The 13,513-nt window shown below is 43.5% G+C and overlaps 2 protein-coding genes across 8 annotated transcripts in view; one reads left to right on the top strand and one right to left on the bottom strand.

Moving 5' to 3' along the window:
• ANKRD27 (ankyrin repeat domain 27) overlaps positions 1 to 13,513 on the top strand; it is a 55,497-nt gene that overhangs the window by 5,713 nt on the left and 36,271 nt on the right. For 2 of the 7 annotated variants that reach the window (XM_053987032.1, XM_053987038.1), the window contains exon 1: positions 6,628 to 6,724. The exons of 1 other annotated variant lie outside the window; for it this stretch is intronic. The gene's annotated coding sequence lies outside the window, so the exon portion shown is untranslated. Of the gene's footprint in view, positions 1 to 6,626; positions 6,725 to 6,747; positions 6,811 to 8,159; positions 8,307 to 13,513 lie in introns of those variants that run through there. 4 more of the 7 variants (XM_053987034.1, XM_053987035.1, XM_053987037.1 and 1 more) reach the window with 4 other exon arrangements.
• On the bottom strand, positions 2,185 to 6,161 carry RGS9BP (regulator of G protein signaling 9 binding protein). The gene has a single exon (XM_053987040.1). The coding sequence runs from the start codon at positions 6,145 to 6,147 to the stop codon at positions 5,434 to 5,436; it is 714 nt and encodes a 237-aa protein (XP_053843015.1). The 5' UTR covers positions 6,148 to 6,161; the 3' UTR covers positions 2,185 to 5,433.

Below are 13,513 nucleotides of genomic sequence, written 5' to 3' on the forward strand. Positions count from 1 at the left end.
CATTTGGTAAGTGGCCTCTGTGGGTGGCAGTTCCAGAGAGGTTGTGATGGATTTGTGTTTGCAGTCACACTGCTTCCAGCACGGAACACTCGTGCTTGGCTGGCTGACAGGATCCACCAGAGCCCTGGTGCTGGTTAAATGCCCTGTGACTTTTCACCTTTGCACAGGTTCCGCAGTGGCAGCTGCTAAAGCTACATCCAAGTGCACCCAGTACCAGAGCAGCGAGCTGTGAGGGTGGGTGATGGGATCCAGCCATGTGGGACTGCCTTCTTCCAGGGGAAAGTCATTTGTAGTGTGCAACCGAGGGAGATAAGGATTGTCTTCTGTGAAATGGATAACAACATGTAGCAAATCAAACTAGTTTTACTCTCGCTCTGTAAGAGGTAATAAGAGAATGGAGTCAGTTCCACTCAGGGATATTTTATATCCTCTGTCCCATTGGGCATAAGATATTACTTTTTTTATAGAGAAGCTGTTGTTTAACGTTGGGATGTTGTTGTATATAATAAAAAGCAAACTTTGGTATTTACTACATACATCCATCTCCTTTCCTTTTTTTGTTGTTCCCTAAACACGTGGATAATTTTATATGAAAGACATTATTTTCTAATCCCACTTTTATTGTACACTTATTGTAGCAAATGCTGCTCACGTGTGAACTATTTTGTCCAGATCTCTTCCTGCATTAAAAGACTTACATAATCGTATTGAGAGAAAGCACTTAGAGATCTGTAATCCACTGGTCTTACTGAATGACTTTTTACATAATGAAAATCTGTGAAGGGTAAATATGTTGACTAGGAGTTCCATTAGCACTTAAATAGAATGTATTTGTGGAAAGCAAACGTAAACAACACAAACTTTCCAGAGAAGGAAAAGCAAGCCTGTAACCAATCCTCTCTACGAACAATAAGCACATGTTTAATTTTTAATCTGAAAGCTAATTACATCGCTCATTTGGTCCAGTTTTAAATAATTGCATTACTGTAAAAACTATTTTCATACCTGCATGAAGAATTTTGAAACTAATTTTATTTTATATTTATAGTGCTCAATTTTGATGTTACACTGTTTGCAACATCAGGAGAATCACATTAATTATGATCCTGGGTTCCTAAACTATAAAAGTGTAATGGGTTTTTATGGTGATAGACTGGAAATCCTGGAATGAAATTACAAATTGTTGTGTTTAGCAGACTCAGTTCTGGTGGTTTGATAAAACTGTTGACCATAGTTGCTACCAATAGCACAGGACCAAGTTTCACACTCCTTAGGTTGTGTAAATCTTTTGCTAAAGTAAATGCCAGCTTTGCTGGCTTGAGAGAGACAGAGTTTAGATCCTAACACAAGGAGAATCCAATTGTTAGTCCAGTCTAGTCTGGTTTTCAGGTTGTCCAAGCCAATGGTTCTGTACTTAACACTGGAAAACCAGCGCTGAAGGGAGAATCATCTGTTAGCTGAATGTTATTGTAGCTGTTTCCTAAGGCAGGGATTTCCTGGCTTTTCAGACTGCTCCTTCCCTGGCAGTGTATGCTACATCACAATTCAATTTTGGGAGCTTGAGAAGGCTGTGTTTAACGATGTTAACAAAACTAATGAGAGCTTAGCATATTACTTTTATTACTGTGGTTGAAACAGGAACTTTAGCTTAGAAGAGCCTACTACAGATAAGCTATATTAATATTCCAGCTTTTCAAAGAGTCATAGAATGGTTTGAGTTGGAAGAGACCTTAAAGATCACCTGGTGTCAACCCCTGCCATGGGCAGGGACACCTTCCACCAGACCAGACTGTGTCAAGCCCTGTCCAGTCTGGCCTTGAACATTTCCAGGGATGGGGCAGCCACAGCTTCTCTGGGCAACCTGTGCCAGGGCCTCACCATCCTGACAGGGAACAATTTCTTCCACTATCTCATCTGAAGCAGCTCTGTCAGTGAAGCCATTTCCCTTGTGGCTCCATCCCTTGTAAACAGGCGCTCTCCATCTTTCTTGGAGGCTCCCTTCAGGCACTGGAAGGGCACAACTAGGCCACCCCAAAGTTTGTCTTCTCCAGGCTGAATGATCCCAATTCTCCCAGCCTTTCCTCGCAGCAGAGGTGCTTGATCCCTCTGATCAACTTTGTGGCCTCCTCTGGACTTGGTCTGACAGATTTTGTTTGGTTTGAATTACTGCTGCAAGCAAACCAGTAAGTTATAAGGAAGTACTTTATTTTAAGTTAAATAAACAGTGACAGTAACAGGTTTGCATTATTCAAAGTGTAGAAAATACCACCCATGCACAGGCAAAACCAGTGTAATTCAAGTCAGGAGTAAGATGTTAGTATACAGCAAATTTAATACGTGTATTCTGTGACTAAAGACAAAAGAGCTGAAGTAGATCAACACTGATATTAATTAAGCAATGACCATCTTCTTTTGTACTATAATTACATTCTCACCAATCAGCATGAGAGTATGTGCTTTTTCATCATGCTGTTTCAGTATAGAGTATTTTGAAATATGAACTCCCATTTTTCACTTAAAAAGTAGCACTTCCAGTCTCCTTCCAGTTGCATTCCAGTAGGGGGAAAAAATGAAGACTAAATTTAAAGGAAGCCTCCATACTTTCGGGCAATGGTGGTTCCATTTAGTTTTGGTTTTGTGCAGTGTCATGCCAAACTCTGTCACGTGGAATAAACACATGTAGGAGATTAATGGCAGCACTTTATCCATGTAGACAGTGCCAATCCTCTGTTAGAATTCTACTTAATCTATTAATTTTAGATAGCCTAAATATTAGATGATACAGATTTTTAGGAACATACTAATGTTGAATTAATTTGCAGCCAGCTTTGTCTTAAGATCTGAAAATTCTTTTTCCAAGGCCAATCCTTTAAATAGTAATTGTATGCATATTCATAATAAAGCAAGACTTACATACTTAGAGGCTATTTATATGAATTCTTTGAGTTCTATATTAAAAAATCCAAATAAAAACCCAAAACTGTATTGGACTGAAAACTTAAAATTTACCAACCCACTGAGGCTTGCTTCCAAAGATGACCTATTCTTAAAAAATCTTCTACACAACTAAGCATGGATAAACTGTTTATCTGTGGTTAGGTATGTGGAAGATACCAAGATAAAAGATAATGAATGTGGTCATTGTTACCATTTACTTATCCACCAGAAAACAGACTTGCATTCATGACTTGGGGGTTTGAGAACATGTGGTTAAATGGTCTGATTTCACAAGGTATATGGAGTTTTCAGGAAGCACAGAATAGAGCCCAATGGCTTCTCTACCCTCCTGTGAACTGAGAGTGCAAAAAGTGAAAACATCCACAGATCCTTAATGACAACAGGTGGCAATCCAAATAGGTACATTCTTCTGCAGCTTTTACTGTATTTTCCTTAAATATGTTTACTTATTGTGATTGTGAAGGAGATCATCGAATTTAAATGAATTAGCAATTACACCTTGTCTAGGCAGGCTGGAACTGTAGCACCGAGAAATACAGAGCGGGCTTTGTTAGACAGCTGTCAGGGACCTCTACAGACATAGATTAACTACATATAAAACATATTCTGTGCAATGAGTGAAATACAACAGAAAGGAATGTGGAGTTGTCTTGGAACACACTGAATTCCTGAGAGAATGGAGTTAGACTGGACCAATGTCCAGAGCTCACATTATCCTTCAACATAAGGATAATCTATAGCTTTGAATTCAGGCCTCTGCTTACTATTTTTTTCCTCACCTACAAGTGACCAGATTCAAATACACTCCCCCCCCCCACCCCCCAATAAATCCAGTTAAGTTTTAAAGACTAAATTGTTTGCTGCAGTTTTTTCAAGTATGTTTAGTTCTTAACTCAAAAATACTAAAAAGTATTAGGTGTTTATGGATGTTGTCAATTTTATTTAACAAGCATGAAGACTGTTCACAAAACATGCCTGATTATTACTTTTGACAATGTTCCTGTAATAATCAATGAAGAAAAATGACTTCTTAAACCCCCAGTATTTTGGGGTCTTTATATTTGGCTGTGGAGTGCCCCATACATCTATGGCACTGTAGCACATGTACCAAGCATTCCTGAACCGCCAGTGTGTGTTCACAGCACTAGAAGGTATTTCCAGAAGTAAATAATAAATACCATAACACATAAATACTTTTTACAAAATATTGTAAAGCTTCTCTGCTAAGTAAGTGTCTGTTCACACAATTTTATATTTAAATATTGACAACTCCACAGGGAAGCACTTGAAAGTTCTATGCTGTTGCATTTCCCTTCCAGAATTGTAGTGTTATCAAATGGGACCAATCCTACAGGCTTCCTGTTTCCCAGATGATTAATCAGACATGACTGAGATATGAAACTGAGACACATTTTTAGCTTTTTCTGGATTTCTGCAATTTGGGAGCTTGCAGAAATGTGGCTGTACACATACAAGCATCAGTCCCTCCCTGTCAATGGAGAGGGGATCCCATTGGGAAAGTCTGCTTTAACTTAACATCATTTCTCTTTGCTAAAATCTGTTTCCCATGTTACTGCATCTGCTGTGGGTAGATTGACTGCTGCTGTTTTCATAGTTAATCACGGAGTACAAATTGCTGCTTCAGAGAGAAAAATGAAAATCAGTAGCAAGAATCAGTCTTTCTGCAGGGAAAGATAACATCGTGGTAAATGTGAATGAAAACCATGAGGCTTGCTAGTATTTTTCTGAATATGCAACTTTCCCTTTTTTCTCTCTGGATTTGGAAAGCGATTAGTCATTGACATATGCTGTGCCAATTCATGCAACTGGGTTCTGTACAATCCAGTCTAAATTAACAAACAGTACTTTGTATCAAACATTGTTCCATTTTCTCCCCCCTGCCCAACCATTAACTTATTTAAAAGAGAGGTTGGTTACATTATTTTATTGGGGTTTTCATCCTTACCCCTTTCCTCCACTCAAGAAATATGTTTTGTATTTGATGGAAAAAAAAAGAAGTATTCTATTCAATTTGGTCAGACAAAACACCCATGATGTTAGCCATCAAATTTATGTTACCCTCCAATACTGTAAACAGTGACCAGCAGCAAACACCAGAGCCTAGTGAAGAACAAAAACCACAGGCTTCTGAGAATAGTGACCTATTAATAGCAGGCAAATCCCTGTTACAGCCAGTAGTGATAATACCCTGATATTTCACTTAACTGTTACAAGTCCAGTAAACGAAGACATTCTATTCTGCAGGCTGATTTGCATCCCTTTTCTTCAAAAACCATGAAGAAACAGATAGTGCATTTTAGAATATCCAGAGGCAAAAGTTCTGCTTTGTTCTTTCAAGTGCTCGTTTAAAATTCTCAGCTCATCCAAGTGACACACTTTGGAAGTAAAGGTGAGGCATGAAACACTCCAGAGACGGGCTGGAGAGGGGTCGCTCGTGTCAGAGCTTGCACCACCCTAAGACAGTTTTACCACACACACTGCCAGGACAATAGCGATAATGAGCACAGCAGTGAAAATAATCCCAGCTAGAACCTTGCTGATATCGCAGAAGGATTTATTTTCCTCCACAGAGATCATGCCAATAGAGGAAGCACCCACACTGATGGTGGATTTCAGTTCAGCCCCTGGGTCTTGCTTAGCCTCTACTGTCCACTGGGGGACATTGACCTTCATCTCCATCTCGTACATCATCTCTCCTACCTGGTTGATCTCGTTCTCGAGGTCTTTCAAATCCACCACGTCTATGTTGTGCTCAGCCTCGTATTTCATGTTCTGGACGCTCATGGCGCGGGCGGCCACGCCGGAGGTTCCCCCGCTCATGCCTGTCTGGATCAGGTGTTTTTTGGGGACGTTCAGCGGGAACTCGTGGCCCAGCTCCAGGGCTCTCCTCATATCGATCTCCAGGATCTCTAGGCACGTGGAGAAAATCACCCATAGCCTCTCGAACTCGGCTTTATCTTCCTTACTCACGGTTTTGTCCTTCAGGACCGTGGTGAGCTTGTTCCTGTTGGCCACCGCCAGCTCCTGAGCTTTCTGCCGGGTTTTCTTGAGCTCCTCCCGCAGGTTCTGGGAGTCCGAGGTGCCGCCGATGGTCAGCACCATGTGCCGGTAGCAGGCGGTCACCTTGTTGAGCGCGTCCAGCAGCGCCTTGCACTCCTCCTTCACCATGGTGGCGGCGGGGGCCGTGCCCGGTGCCGCCCCGACTTACCCGGAGCCGGGCCCCGGGCGCTGCCACAGCCGGGCGCTACCAGCACACATGGCAAGCGCTGCCTCCGGGTCGCGCCTGCATCCAGCACCACGGTCAGGCGGCGCCGGCGGCTCCGGGAGCCCGGGCGGGCGGAGGGGAGCCCGGGCGGGCAGGCAGCATCGCTCCCCGCGCCACCGCCGCCTGCAGCGCCACCGGGGCGGCTCGGTCCGCGCCGCGCTCAGCGGGGCGCTGCTGTTTGAAAAGTGCCAAACGCCGAGGATGGAGGAGAAAAAAATAAGAAATCAAAAATGCCAAGGCTAAAGCTCTGGGGAGCGGCAGCCGGGCAGCCGGCGGTCCCCGGCGCCGCCACTTAACTCGCCCCAGCTGGGCGCCCGCGCGGTCACATGGGGGGAGCGCCCGGCCCGGCCCTATAAGCCCTCGCAGGCTCCGCCTCCGCAGGCAGCGATCCCGCGGTGCTCCCGGCTCTTCGCCCGCTCCCTCCCGCCTCTGCCCAGCCATTGGCTTCGTGCGGCCGCGCCGGGCCCGCCCTGGACCCCGGTAGGGCTTGGCTGGGGCGCGGAGCGGCGGGGGAGGCGGGCGGCAGCGGCTGTGCGGCCGGGGAGCAGGGAGGAGATGGTGTCGGCGTAAGTAGCGCTCCCGCCCCGGGCAGCCTGCGGCTCCCGCTGGGACCGTCCCGCCGAGGTGGGAGCAGGGAGCGCTCCCGGCCCGCCGTGACGTGCCCTGGGGGCCGCTGGGCCGCGGCCTGGGCGGCGGCGGGGCCGTGCCGGCTCGGCCTTCGGCGGGGTCGGGCCGTGCGGACACCTGGCCCTGGTCAGTGACCGCCGCGGCGGGGTCGCTCCTCGCCGTGTTGAACCCCACTGTGCATGCGGGTCGGTCTTAACCCGGCTCCCCGGGTGTCCCGTGTGTCGCAGACGCGCCGGGACCCGGCTGGGGAGGGAGCTCGCTGCTGTTGTCATCCGTAGGAAGGGCCGGCGTGCGCTCCGGGGTACATGCAGTTAGCTCAAGTCAGGCCATGGCACATCAGGGAGTGCAGTTAGCTCAAGTCAGGCCATGGCACATCAGGGAGTGCAGGAAACACACCAGTTGTCACTGTCAGAAGCGATGCTCCACCGGCTGCCCTTGGCAGTGTGCTGGGTACAGCACGGTGGGCACTGATGGGCACTAGGCCGTGCTCGTGTGTGCAGCCAGCGGGATGGAGGTGATGCGAGTGCCGCTCGGTGACCTGAGCTCTGCTGTCTCTAGCACCTGGTGTGTCTGCTGAAGTGGGCTTCTGCAGAGCTTGCTTGTCACAACATGCACTACCACCTCTGCCCCAGCGTTTGTGGGGAGCTGAGTGGTTTTGTGATGCTACAGTAGCCTGAAAAAGCTGTGAAGCCATGAGAGTCCCACAAGAAGGGGAGCATGACCCATTCTCTTATCTTTTATCACTGCCTTTGCAGGGCAGTGTGTGTTATGAGCAAGATAATTTGCTAAGAGGACCAGAGTCCAGGCAGACTGGCTTTCTGCTGCTGAGCCCAGCTTGAAGAGTCTTGTCTAGCCTACGTTCCTCTTCCTGGATTTTTGTAGCTTGGACTCCACTGACTGGGGTCTTTTTTTGTTTATATTTCATCTTGCTTTAATTTTGGCCCTAGTTCCAAAACCTATGCAGCTTCTGCTGCAGGTTACATACTACCTGTGGAAGAAATGGTCTCTTAACTTTGTGTAGATTATCAAATTACTGCCAACTAAACTGAGTAGCTCTGTCAATTTGCGTGTTGGTAGCCTAGAAGAAGCAAATCAGTCATGCCTGTTTCTTTGTAGGAATAAAGAAACACAGGATGATTTTGATCGGATTGTAAGTGAAGTCTTGTAATTGTCTAATCATTGTCAGGTGGAAAAAGGATTAACTCTGGGTTTGAAGCTGGAGTCCTATGTGACATAAGTGTTAAGCTTATTGCTGACTAAATTATGCATATTTGTGTGTCTGTTTTAGCTATTTTTAAAGTCTGCCACAAAACACTGAAGTTATGTGAGAATCTGGAAACCACTTCTGCGAATGTGTCTGGGAAGGGGAGGGAGGATCAGTTCAGAAATGTGACTATTTAAACCTGAAGGTAGCAGCAGTCATAATATGTATCAGGTAATGCCTAAGTACATCTTTATGTGTGTCATATGGGAAGAGCCTGTTATTTAGATTACTTCTAATTTAAGTTCAGCTGCATGCAGTTTTACAACTTGCTTAGATTGTGGGAACTCTTAAAATTCAGTTGTTTGTCAGTCAGGCACGATGATGTGAAAATCCAAATCTTGATACAGCTTTCAAATAAGATGCTGACTAGCCAAAATACTGTCCTGGGAAAACTATTAGGATGGAGGTAAAAATCCTTAGAACTGACTTAGGCAGCAGCATAATGAGTTGTAGAAAAACTGTATTTCCTGGTTCTGTGGCAAGGCTTTCTTGCAATAGATGTTAATGGCCATATTCTTCCTGTGCAGTACTCTTAAAACTGTTTGCAAAGTATTCTGTGATGCATTTTGAACATCACTAATTAAATGTTATAGCCTCATTTTAATGCCTTTAAGTAGAATTTTAGGTAAATGCAGATTTGTTTTGCTTTAATGATTGGTAAGCCTTGTCTGAGGGACTTGCTTTTAGAGTAAGCTCATATACTAAATTTGGTCTGTAGACTGCTATGGCTTGACAAAGTTGGAAGCCATTATGAGATGAAGAAGGAAAGTAAGGATGAAATACAGTGAAAATGAAATGTGACATCAACCCCTTCCCTCTCCCTGATCACTGATAAATTGTGAATTCTTTGAATTCTGTGATTTACTTTCTGCTAAGCTTTTTGCTTGTAGTGGTGAGAGCATTTGATCCATAGGAAGAATCTAAATTTATATTGTGGGAGAATGTTAGACTGATACTTCTGTATCATGATGTTTACTTCCAGGAAGCTCTTAATTAGCTGAGGCTGTTACATGTTGCATTGTGTAGTATTTCTAACACCAGTAGTGGCTAAAATAATTTATTGTGCTAGTTAGAGCTTACCTGCTGAGTTGTTTTCCAGCCTTCTTACCCTTGCACAGCTGCCTAAATGAATGAAAATATTTGGCTTAAGTAAACCTCTGTGTATTTTAACTCCATAAGAATTTACCCCCTGCTCCCCCCACCAAAGAACGGGAGTGAAGCACCAAAGTGCTGAAACCTCTGAGAACCTGAGGGGGAGGTGACCTTAAATACAGCTCACTGGTATTTGCAGGAAGCATCCTTCTTTGAGAAGGTGTTGTGGCAGCTTTGTGTTTGCTGTTAAAGTTCTCCCTCTAAATGATCTTTGTAACTGTTGATGGTTCACTGAGCAGTGCTTGCACTCTGTTCTAGGGCTGGCTTGGAATAACTCAGGGCTGCCCATCAGAGAATGTAATGCAGCTTCAGTAGTGGCAAGCCAAGGACTGAAACTTCTTTGCAGCCATTCTGGTGGATTTCTAAACCTCTGAGAATTGGGAATCTCAGGTCTACCCTGTTGTGAAAAGAGAATGCAGCTTGTTCCTGATGCTTGGCTGATGACAAGCAAGATGTATTTGAATATGTTGAAGTAACTGGTTAGAAGTGGGAAGCTTGGCTGTTGAAGGATCCACACATATTGAAATGTGCTTCCTCTGGAGGAAAAGAACAAGTGATGGGGGAGACTCAAGCCCCCAAGTCTGGGACAAGTAAGGATGTGCCCACATCAAACAATAGTGCAAATGCACTGCTAAAATATAAAGGGTGAACCTTCTCACCACTTCTCCCGAGTGAGCTCAGCTCTGGACTTGGAGGTGGGGCTCATGAGAAGCTGCACAAGGATCAGGTACAGCCCTGTGTGCTCAGTACTGCTGCAGGCTCTGGGGGACACCTGTCCAAGGATGTGGAGCAATGGTAGCAGGGCCAGAGCTGCCAGGCTTAGAAAAGGCTTGGGAGGTGTTGGGTAGAGGCAAAACCCAAGCCATGAGATCCTGTGTCAGCCCTTAACTCTTCAGTGGAAGAAATGTGTGCCTGGAAGGGAGATGCTGAGAGAAATTAGCATCTTCCTGGAATGCTCATGACCCCAGAGTCTGTTCCATTGCTATCAGGCTGATGTTCTGGGATGATAAAACTTAATTTTTCACTGGTTGCTTGTAAACCTTAGCTGACTGATGTGAATTTACCACTCATCGCTCTATAATCTGATAATTCAAAGGTGCTACTCTAGCATACTTGCATTTCACAGAAGTCAGTACATGCTGAATCTGAATCTAGAAGAAGTAGTAATAGATTTACTTATTTATTCCGTCATGGTGAGTGAGGAGTACTGGAATGTGTCAGGCGTTTTTCATAGGATGCTCAATGCTCATCCTTTAGAGTTTTTAAATGCTCAGAAAAAGAAATAATCTTCTGTTTTTGCTTTGAGGTGAATGCTGATGTAGGGCTAAAGTTCAGATTGTAAGTTTTGTCCAGAAGCAGAATAACCGAGGAGTAATAGTGCTGTAAAACAGGAACTGGAGTGGTAACTTGAGATTTAGGACTGAGTCTATTTAAATTCCACTGTTAGATTCCTGTTTGCTTGTAAAGAGCTCTAAGAGATGCTTACCTTTGGCTGTTCCTTCTAACAAGTGGTGCTCTTAAGGTGGGTGCGGAAAGCATGTCTGTTAAAAAACCCTTAACTTAGAACTGAGGAACAATTTCTTCCTTTTACTTTTTTTTTGTGTGGAGCTGTGTAGTTTGCTAGAGTGATACATTTCTGATAAAGTTTGTATGTTCATTTATCTGCTACTCTTGAGATAAAAATCCTTTAGTTGAGTAATGAGTTGCTCCTCAGTTACTCATTATTTTGAGCACTTCAGCAAATAGCAGGTTACTAAGCCTTAGTGTTCCTGTTGTAGCTATTGGGAGCTAAGGTGAAGCTGATGTTATCACATGAAACTTGATAATATTGGTAAAATAAAATTGAGTGAATTTATGCCTCTTGCCCTGCTAATAGATCTGGTGCTGAGGGATGTGGAGAACTTGGCATTCTGCTCCCTTGAAGCTGGATGTGTGTGGGGAGTACACTGAGGTGCTTGATGTTAGTATCCCAGTGTAACATTCTAACTTGCTGTCCTGGAGACAACAGAGGTTATTGAATTTGGCTAATAATTTTTTACTGACTTTGGTAGCTGTTTTTACTTTGTGCTGCTAAATTTTATTATTACAATGCCATGGTGAAAACACAGAATGTTATGCTGCTCAGCATTGACTATGTAGTGTTTGTATACACCATCCCTCATGGTGAAAAGATGTTTTCACTGCAGAATGATGTTTTCTCTGCAGAATGTTTTGATTAGTCTTTAGTAGAGATGTAGCAGGATGTTCAGATGATGATGAGACTAAGGTTTGAGTAAGTAGTTGTACAAGTTGAATGTGGACAGGAGGTAACTGCTAAGTAACAATGCAAATAGAATGACATCATCCACTTTCATGGCTGTTTGTCTAAATTTCAAAGTACTTCCTAAAAGAAACTGAAACCTGCAAGCTCTGGAAAAGGTTCCTCACTTGTCCATCTCTAAAGGAAAACACCACTAATGAGAAAATGAACTGTCAGAATTTATTCCTATTCACTGTTTTCACTACCAAAGGTAATTTGGCCTAGTTTCCAGTGTTTTAGAGAAAACTGTGACATGCTTAGGTTCCATGTTTTTCACTTGAGCTGTCCTTTGTACCATAATTATCACTCTGCTTTTGATCTAGAAAGGATGAGTCTGTAAGATTATGATTATAGTTTTTTTAAACTGTAACATAATGCTTATTAGATTCTGATTCAGCTAGCTTCTGTTCTTCCAGCAATTTGAGCTATTTCTGTGTTTACAGGCATGAAGCCATACACTGAAGTGATTCTGTTTAAACCTTTTATAGAACATTAGTGCTTGAGTATTGCTTTACTGCTCAGCATGATAGAATTTGGTAAACTTCATAGTGAATATAGCTGATGATAGTTTTTAATGAGCATTCTGTTAGGCATTAATCAGTTGTGGTAATGCATATAAGGCTTTGAGCATTTTCTCTTTTCACTGTAAAGCTAGAGCTGTCCAAGGTGCAGCTAGAAGAGTAAGTCTGTGTCACCCCCAAGTTAAATTAGATTGAAACTGGATGTTATGTTCTGCCAACAGACTCTTAATGGAGAATTCTAATGTGTTCCTAGAATTATAGCAATGCATTAGCCAATATTTTCAGATGCATTTAACTTCTGGGGTGGAAAGAAATTGACTTAATCTCAAAAATGCCTGAGCTTTGGGGAAGCTTTAATGTATTCTCTTGAATCTGTAGACTAAATTCCTTTGGTTTGTTTTTTTTTTTTTTTGATGACTTAAATTGCTTCTATGTCCACACTTCTATCTCTCTGGAGAATGCTATGGGAAAGTGATGGAGGCCTAAGTGAATACAGTAGCTAAACTGTTTTAGGTAATAAGTACTCCACCTGTTGTTTCTCATAGCTACCTTTTAATCAGCTGTGATAGCTAACATGACACTGAACAGCTGCAGGGGTAAGGGAGAGGAAAAGGGAAGGAAATGGAGAGTTGTGATTCTCAAAACAGTACTAATGTGGCCAGTGGGGGTTGTTTCCTGCTGTGCAGGAACATGTGTGTGGGGAGCAGTGCAGAGCTCCCATCTGCTCTGCTCAGGGAGAGTGACAAACACCTGTGTGAACTAGAAATTTACCTTCCTTCCTGGGGTGGAGCACCTCTGTGGCACCTTAGGTGCATTACAGTAACTGAAATGCCAGAATTCAATGTTTGAATGCAGTTTCCTTTCACTCCTTGCTGGCGTTCCCAGTGTGATTCTGCACTATCAGTAGTTTTGTAGTAAAAGAATCAGTGGCTGCAACTAAGAATGTGTGGCTACACATCACTGAGTTACTTGTGGTGTGTAACTCATGAACTGGAAACTGAAGATTATAATTTCAAGCTCTTCCTATGATGGTCCATCAGTAATGATTCTTAAAGTACTCCAGTTGCTCATTCTTTTTTTTCAGGTGCAGATAGTATTTTAAGAGGTCTGTCAGACAGACAGCAAGCTTTTTGTGGGAGCTTCTCCTCCTCACATAAATTTCTTATAGCTTTTATGCCAGGGAATGAAGTGTTACTTTAAATTTCAGGGGTTTTTTTTTTATTTTTTTGATGATGAGGAGGATTTATGGTATGTGTTCTCTTCCTCTCCTGTTATGGGAAGAAGTCCTTGGACTTGAAGATTTGTTAGGCTAAAAGACTGGTAATAAAGCTGTTGGAGACATTTGTGCTCTGCAGTGTTAGCACTGCAGTCTGATGCTTGGTTGCCTCCTTGTGTCGATATGCTTT

This window comes from Vidua macroura, chromosome 11 (genome assembly GCF_024509145.1).
Source record: "Vidua macroura isolate BioBank_ID:100142 chromosome 11, ASM2450914v1, whole genome shotgun sequence".
Classification (NCBI taxonomy): domain Eukaryota; kingdom Metazoa; phylum Chordata; class Aves; order Passeriformes; family Viduidae; genus Vidua; species Vidua macroura.